Raw genomic sequence first — 9,065 nt, forward strand, 5'->3', positions numbered from 1 at the left:
ACGGGAGTGCTTTGAGAGACTCCAGTATAGTTTGCCCCGCTAACAATTGGATGTTTTCTGAACGTTCTTTAAACAGTCCAAATTTGTCGTTTGGACGCTTTGTCATCACTTTTTGTGGATAGATTTCGTTTCATTTAGAACGTTTCATAAACGGCCAGAAAAAGTTTATTTAATCTTTAAGAAACCACTATAAAAAAAACCTTTCAAAATGTTTAAGGACCTATTTCAGGGGCCGCGGAACGGTTTTCAGAGTGGGAGGCTGAGTCAAAAGTGGGAGGGGGGGCTGACCATGCAAAAAAAATCACAATCATATGGTCATTTTTACGTTTTTGTACACGGTTTTGGAAAAAAAAAGTGGGAGCTGAAGCCCCACCACCCCGCCCCCCGTTGTATTTAAAACCTTTTGAAGGTTATCAAAGCTTTCGACGGACTTAAAGCCATCGAGCTTGGTATTTTAACTGCATCGGTATTCATAAATCTGTTGTAAATAAGTTGTGTCTGACAAACTTAGGAATTTTCTCTTTTTTAGGATGAGCATCCAGGCCTTTCAACGCTACTGAAATGTTTGTTTTTGTTTTGCTTCTGTTTAGATTCCGATGCGGCATACATTCACACTAGACCAGAAACGGATCCTGATGAAATACTTTGAACAGGGAATGGTTGGACAGAGTCTCATGTATCAAGAGAAGATCCAGCAGTGTGCACAGGAGGCTTCGCTAGAATTCGATGTCGTTAGGGTAAGCGAGTTAACTGAATTTGATAATGGTATATTCCTTATCTTCTTCATCACCTCTATAAAAACTACGATGTCATATTATTTTAATAGCGCCATCTCAAGACAAAAACTACCCATCACAACCCCGCATTCTTTACCCAAATTTCAATAAATCAATATTAACGTAATCACAACGTCCCCAAATGGTTTGACGTCACATGGGATTTCCTTTGCCGAAATCCCACTTACGAAAGCGACTGGCGCTTATATAATCTGGAGAGATTGAAGAGCGCCATCATATTCAACTACTACTACTACTATTACTAATACTACTACTACTACTACTACTACTATACTACAACTACTACCACTACTACCACTACTACTACTACTCTACTACAACTACTACTACTTTTACTACTACTACTACTACTACTACCGTACTACGACTACTACTACTACTACTACTACTTCTACCACTGCTGCTATTCAATATATTGATCTGTACTCTAATATAGTCAATGCAATGATGGAATAATTTCCTTCTAATCTTTATAATATTCATACCACACATTTTAGTGTGCTTATAAGTATTCTTTTTTTTTTCAATAGAGATCAAATGACCGTCATATCGTTTTAACACCGAAATATTCAAAATATTTTTGGGGTATATTGGTGTATAAATTTTAGGACATAATGTACCATACACACACACACACCCATATATATATATATATATATATATATATATATATATATATATATGTGTGTATATAATGTACTCAGTGTTGCATGGCCTTTAAATAAAACTTTTCTGCTCATTCTTACTCTCTCTCTCTCTCCCCTCCTCTCTCTCCTTCACTCTAATTTACCCCCTCTCTCCCCACCCCCACCCAAACTTCTTTCTTTCCCTCACTTTTGTTTTTTGCATTCCTTCATTAAATGTACATTGCTATTATCCTGATTTCCTACAACATGGTTTCATTTTATTACAAGTGGTAGTTTTGTTATATGTGGATTATTGTTTGGGGGATTTACAGGCTCTATCAAATTTGCTTATTGGATAGACAGAAGAATAATCTTTGATGGGTATTCTGCAAACAAACGTTACAAAGTATTCGGCCAGTTTGTCTTGGAGATTCTAATTGATTTATTAGATACTCAACCTCGACCCGTGCATAAAAACTTTAAATGACAAGGCTTTCCTTGTTGTATGTTTTACCTTGAACAGAACTGGATCGGGAACCAGCGGAGAAAACGTCGATTGGAAGAAGTTCAAAGAGCATGCATGCAGAATTACATCGACCATGTTCCTCCAGGCGAAAGTAATGAAGGAATACCACCTACCAAAATGCAAACCTTGACCATGGCACCACCCCGCCAAACTCAGATGCTCTTCTTACCACACATGGCAAAGCAACACGGACCCGGTACGACACCACCTCAACAGCCACTTCCTGGTGGAACACCCGTTGAGGGCGCTGTTCATAGTTCAGAGACACCACCCAATCCACAACACAGTGAAGCCAACCAAGCACAGATAAATCAAATGGCGCTAACGCAATTGGTACCAACAAACCAGAACGTCCAGCAACCTTCACCACAGACCCAGCCACCCCATACGTCTCCATGCTTGCCAAATCGTTCAATTCCACCCTATCTTCAAGGACAATCCTCCACTGGTTACCCACCAGTAACCGCAAACGATGGCATGCAGGCGAATAGTATGCCACCTCAATCAACACCCCCAGTTCAAGCCCCCACATCACAGAGATCCAACCATTCTTCCCCGCTTGGATCTGTGTCATCTCCTGTCATGTCGGCGGCGTCAATGCAGGATGAAGACATTGGGTTCCATCAGACCCCAATCCGAGGGTTCTACCCTGGTCCCAGGGGACCAAGAATGATGCCAGGAGGTGCAGTTCCGTTCCCAGGGCATCCGCAACAGAGAATGTCACCTCCAAGCTTTACCGTCTACCCGTCAGTCAAGATGATGCCTCCTCCGAAGGAATCACCAGAAATGAGGCACCATGAAATAAGACGAATCGTGGAGCAGATTCAAATGAATGTAAGTTACCCCCTTGCATTCAACTTCTTCCAGATAACTTTGAGATACTGGGGAATCATTTAGAGATAGTGGGTCAAAAAGGGTTAAAGGGAGAGGGCGGTGATCATATATCATTATTATAAATATCAATTACAATTTCAATTTTTATGAATATTATCTCTACGATTATTCTCAATACATAAACATTGCGATTCCCAGATATATTAATTGATCAGTAGGTAAGAAGTAAAGGTGTACCAGAAGTCATACGAGGAGTGGTAACTAAAATCATAACATTTTGATTGATTAAAGAATCCTCAAAACATTTTTCTTTGTTGTAATGCCCCCCCCCCAAAAAAAAAAAAAAAATATATATATATATATATTAAAACAAGATTATGTAAGGACACAATTCCTAGTCAGTTCTATCTTGTTTGGAGGAGGTGTGGTATGGGGGTGGTGTATGGATAAAGCAAACTTATAAAGAATTCTGATAGTTTTGACACTGTTTTACGTACGTTTCGTAAGTGGTTGTTCCAGGACAGTTTGTCATCATTCTATCTACGAGAATATTTATATTTAAAAAGAAACGTATCATTGAAGGCTTGTGAGAATCAATCGAGGAAGAAGAGTTTGAAGTTGATAGTTTTTATTTTGTGACGTCACATGCGAGCAGATGCACAGATTGTCAGGTGTTATGAATTCCATGTTATTCCATGTTTCGTGATTACTGGAATATTAATCCTACATAAGCGTGGTGAAATAAGAATGTCTAACGGGTTATTGAATGGACGGAACTGAAAATAATTTACAATTTTCTGAGAAAATGGCATATCATGAAATTCAAAACACGCCATATCATGATGACGCTTTTCGCCTGTGACATCTCAAAATTTATAATTCAAGCCAATCCGTAACTCTTTTGACATTTGATGGATTTTCTGTATTCCAACTATGAGGGTGACCTTTTAGTGTATCACTATTATGCGCTCGCGGTGAAAATGTAGATGATGATGATGACGATGATGACGACGATGATGATGATGATGATGATGACGACGATGATGATGATGATGATGATGGTGGCGATGATGATGCTGCTGATGCTGATGATGACGACGACGATGATGATGATGATGATGATGATGATGATGATGAAGCTGATGATGATGATGATGATAATAATTGGTAATGTACCCACCTCGTAAAATGTTCCAGGTATGTGCAAAAAAAGGTTCGCAATCTTGAATTATATTGATATTGTTCCGGAATCGTCAGGAATGCTTTATAAAAAGAAAATGTCCGAGTATTTATCTACATATTTTTAGGTCGAAGAAATAATGGATGAAGTGTATGATTAAATTTCTTTCATTTGGTTTACCCTTTCCTTTTCATTATATTGATTTGTCATGTATTGATTGTTCTCTTTTATTGTTATATAATGTATACATTGTATGTATAATAGTGCATAAAGTGAATTAGAATATGAATCTGATTATCTTTAGGAACCTTATCCGTTGCTCCTTATTGCAAGTCAAACTGAAATGTAGAAATCAATCAAGTCAAATACTCTGTATTTCAATATTTTAAATGAATATAGTTGTATATCATAGTAAATTCTTTGGTAAATGTTTTATCATTTCAGTTGGATCGCTTGGAACAACTTGGCTGTGAGTCTCTCCTTGCGACAGTGTCCACGCCTGATCGCTCGGCGTATGTCTGCGGCACACCTATTGCCCTCCAATACTTCTCTAAAGTCAACAAGGATAACCCAATGGCTGAGTATATCCACAAGCAGGTTTCATCCGATGGGGACTTTGACCCAGACGGTCTCGACAGCGACAGCCCGAACACAGACGACGTGGGCTTGGATGAGCAGGAAGTAAACGCGACGAGTGGGGGAAAGCAGAATGACAAACATGAGACGCCCATGGGGATTGGTCAGCCAGTACAAGAACGGGTGAAGCTGAACCCAGAACTGACCAATGAGGAGGAGGATGACATGGACATGATTGGGGATGGAGAAGGGATAATAAAATCAGGTAAGCTGTCCTGAAAAAAGACATATTCCCCTTCTTTCAACAGTTTCCATTTTCTGTTTATATGACACTTAAGCAAAATTTGAAATTACTAATATCATGAAACAAATTGTCAGTCTGGTTTATTACTGCCTTTTAAAGTTTAAACTATGTAGATGCAAAAAAAATGTTTAAATTTGTAAATTTTATATTGGTCTACAATACATGTAACATTATTTTCAAATATGTTAAATTCTTTCATCTCATACTTTATCGTGTGTATTGTCTTCTACATTTTTGTTTGTTTAAAATATCATTATTACCATAAAAAGTGATATTATGATTTTAATTATAGTTATCATTGCACGTGATTATAATCATCATAATAGGCCTATAGATGAGAGGAATTGGGACTGGACACTACCCACTCCCCCGACACCCCTTCTAATAAATAAATAATTCCATTTCCAATTAAGAATAAAAGGAACAAAAGTGTGAATATTTTACAATGTATCACACACAAAAATTATCATTTAAAAAATATCTGAATTTTCTCTCTCTCGCTCGCAAGTTTTTAGAAATTTCGCCCTAAAACACCAAATGGTGCTCCTCCGAATTTTCAGCGAATATTGCACCACGCCACTGATTATAGTAGAGATATGGGGACATTATTCTAGATTTGATTTACAAGAAATTTCTTGTTAATTAGCGAACATATCTTGATAGATTGTTTGTCACTTCTGTCCCTTTTTTCTTTTTCCATATTCTAATTGTATTTCATGACCCTTCTTGTTTTGTAGGTGAGGAGATTTATATCGTTAATAAAGATCGGATGGTGATTGGGACAGGAATGCTGTATCCCAGGCCTCATGATAAGATGACCTTTAAGAACTCACCTGAATATCCAGAATAAAACGATTATCATATTGATAAGAAAAGATATACAGCAAGATTGAACGGATAAGAAGATGATTTGATGAATAATGCAGTCAAAGTAGCATCGATATTCAGAGCTTGAAGCTGAAATTTAGGGTAAGAGGTAGCTGATGAATCGATCGGTGGATTAGTGTAAGACTTCGGCATCGTCGATAACAAATACTTTAAGAAATGAATATGTTATTCGAGAATCATGAATAGATACAATAAACAGTCAACTTTATGTGGACATTCCACTCTTAAATGTTGGGCAACATACTGTCCACACAAGAATTGCTTAAAAGACTTATCCAACTCTGTGTAGTTTTCAACCATACTGTGTAGTTTTCACCCAAAGCACACATTATTGGTTTAAAACTAGTACCCAGAATTGGATAAAGTTTTAACCAATTGTTGTGTGAACAGTATGTTGTCCAACATTTTTAAGAGTGTATTATGTTGAATCTGAAATTTAGAAGAAATTAGTACTTATTAAAGTAATTATCAGAATAGCATATGTGAGTTCAAGTTCTTTGTTGACTGCTGGTAGTGGCATTTGGTTCAATTACAGACAACAGCCATTGTAGGTAATTCGTAATGAGGATAATATAGTGCTGCTTTGACTAACGGGCGAGACATTTAATCTATCCTTAATGTGAATGGGATCACTTTGCACTGTACTGTCACGAAGCTAAGCAGTTAGGCACTCTCAACACGTTGCTGGACTTGAAATCTCCGTATAATTCCTCAATTATTTTGTTACATTCGGACTTGCAGCGATGGTTTTCCTGTTGATGTCAACTCCGACGATTAATGATTCGGCATTAGTTTCTCCGGTAAAATTGAAGCTACAATGACTAATATCCGAGTCGAAATTCGCTATAGTCCCTAAAGTCACTTGGGTAAATAGGCATCATCACTTTTTAAGTTGAGTATATGCAAGTGATATGATTAGGAATTCAGAATAGATGGTCTTTTGTCGATGTTTTTTTAGTCATGAGGACTAAAATCGTGACCGGACCTACTTCTATATACTTCATGCATATATATTGGTGTATGCTATATAATCCAATTTTTGGAGAGAAACGAAATGTACTCTGGAATTATGCAACTCAAACTGAAGATATCTTTATTATCACTACGTGTAACATGTTTAGTGTGATTGTAGGGCTTAATTTATAAAGTGAACGATGTTTCATATTTCTTGCCGCTATAATCATGACAGTTGCTCTTCGGAAAGTGTTTGATTATTATGTATATATAATTCGACGTATTTATTCAGTTAATAGATCTGAAGTACGAGATGTTTTTATGTGGTTAGAACCCATTGATTTTTTAATGACATTTTCGATAATTGATTATCTACAATCGATCAAATGCCGTATATAAACGTGATTCAACCGATAACAGCATTGCAAAGTATCGCAAAATCTGAGAATTTCGTTATGTTATTAATTTTCATGTAAGTTCTGCGAAACAGCTTGTATTTTGCTTGTTTTGAACTAATGAAGCCTATTTCCAGCTAAATGTGTCGTTCAGTACAGGTCTTAACGATGGATAAGCTTTACGGTGATAGCTAGAAAGTCCTTTAATAGAGGATCTTGATTTCTTAACCAGTATGGTTCGTAATGAATAATACACAGAACGTCATGTGCTATTTAAAAAAAAAAAAACTTTCATATGGTTTGTGTCTCTGTTTATTGTGCTGTTAAATTTCAATTTGTTATCTTTATTATAAGGCTGAGTATTCATTACTATTGCTCCGCAATCCGCATGCAGGACTCATCTCCGCAGGCACAAGTGACTTCACACCGATGGTTTATCAAGAATTGATTTCTACGTGACCGATGTAGGTCAGGTTCCGGGTCTGCTTTTACTGGAAAGAAATAAGTCGGCCTATATAGCCTTTGCGTTCAAAACTGTCATCATGACAAGTCAATTATTAGTAATATTGATCGGGGTCTGCGCTTCACCATTCCTTTTTGAGATATTGTTTTTTTTTTATATATCGTGTTGGAAACCGAAACAAATGTCATGGAACAGGTACTCCGATTGCCGCTGACAATCTCCAAGTTAGCTGGCAAATAAGGAATATCTAGAAATGTGAAGGTTTAATGTTTCCCGCACGGTAGATTCTTTTTTCTTAAACAATATCTAAAAAAAAGTACTGGCGGAGCGCAAACCCCGTTCCACGACATTTGCTCATGCGACAGTTGTTCCGCTCTAAATTCTGCACACTAATCGAAGACCAACTTCAACACTCGACTGGGTTTAAAACACTATATACCTTACCCTAAACCTTACATAAAACCCTAATGCAACCCTAACCCTACCTGAAAGATGAAAAAAAAGATGAAAATACATGTTTTATTGTTCGAAATAGACATGACATGAAATGAAATACTCCGAAAATTTGCTTTGCCCAATTGATCGTGGGCCCGGCAGCCGCTGTGCAGTGCCAGATCGATATTTTTTAAATGATAATTTTTGTGTGTGATACATTGTAAAATATTCACACTTTTGTTCCTTTTATTGAACGCTAAACAGGGTAGCAGCAACTCCAATCTTTTAACGTCTTTTGGTCTGACGCGGCCGGGGTTTGAACCCCCGACCTCCCGGTTGTGAGAAGGGCGCTCTTACCAACTGGGGCCAACACACCTACCTGGAGCAACTGTCGCAGGACCATATTCACCATATTCCCGTAATACGCTTGTTATTTGGCGACGTAAGATAAACTGCAATCATTTCTATCATCATGATCATCAGTGCACGTCGTAATGAAAATAAGGAAAATTGAATCAAACTATTTTTTGCAAATATGAGGCTTTGTTTTGGGTCGTGTGAGATCGTTTGCATTGTTAAAAGGAAACAGTAAAATACGGTGAAAACCAGCAAAATATAACATGTTATAATTATGCACATATGTGTTCATTACTTTGTGTGTTCCTTTGTAATAGAATAATTTCTTACATTGCCCTGTGGATATAGGCCTGATTCTACCAGTTTCTGAAACTTTAGAGATTGACATCACAGAATATTTACGTACGAACGTATATCATCCTGTGGTTGTAATTAATGGGCCCCACCCTGAAAAAAAAACGGTATAATTTGATCAGATAAAGAAAAATTAGACAAAGAAAATTTGATCAAATTCGGACAAGTAATAGCAACGAAGTTTTGACATTAGAAAGATTTGCATTTTTTCGGAGAAACAGTTATATGCATGTCTTCATGAATATTCAATGAGAAAACCGATGATGTCATATACATGAAAATTATATTTCTTCAAATAATATCCTTCAAGAGCTAAAATATGGATTGACAACTAAACTATTCATTGCTGCAAACTTGATTTATTATAAGGGAGACA

General features: G+C 37.0%; 1 protein-coding gene across 1 annotated transcript in view; it reads left to right on the forward strand.

Annotated features, from left to right (window-relative positions):
* Positions 1 to 8,614, forward strand: part of LOC129259186 (homeotic protein empty spiracles-like) — a 12,428-nt gene extending 3,814 nt beyond the window's left edge. Inside the window, exons 2-5 of the mRNA XM_054897488.2 lie at positions 591 to 737; positions 1,947 to 2,783; positions 4,408 to 4,804; positions 5,581 to 8,614. Coding sequence (XP_054753463.2) covers positions 591 to 737; positions 1,947 to 2,783; positions 4,408 to 4,804; positions 5,581 to 5,693 — 1,494 coding nt within the window. The 3' untranslated portion in view covers positions 5,694 to 8,614. The remainder of the gene's footprint in view (positions 1 to 590; positions 738 to 1,946; positions 2,784 to 4,407; positions 4,805 to 5,580) is intronic.
* Positions 8,615 to 9,065: the final 451 nt, after the last annotated feature.

Source organism: Lytechinus pictus, chromosome 4, assembly GCF_037042905.1.
Source record: "Lytechinus pictus isolate F3 Inbred chromosome 4, Lp3.0, whole genome shotgun sequence".
Taxonomy (NCBI): domain Eukaryota; kingdom Metazoa; phylum Echinodermata; class Echinoidea; order Temnopleuroida; family Toxopneustidae; genus Lytechinus; species Lytechinus pictus.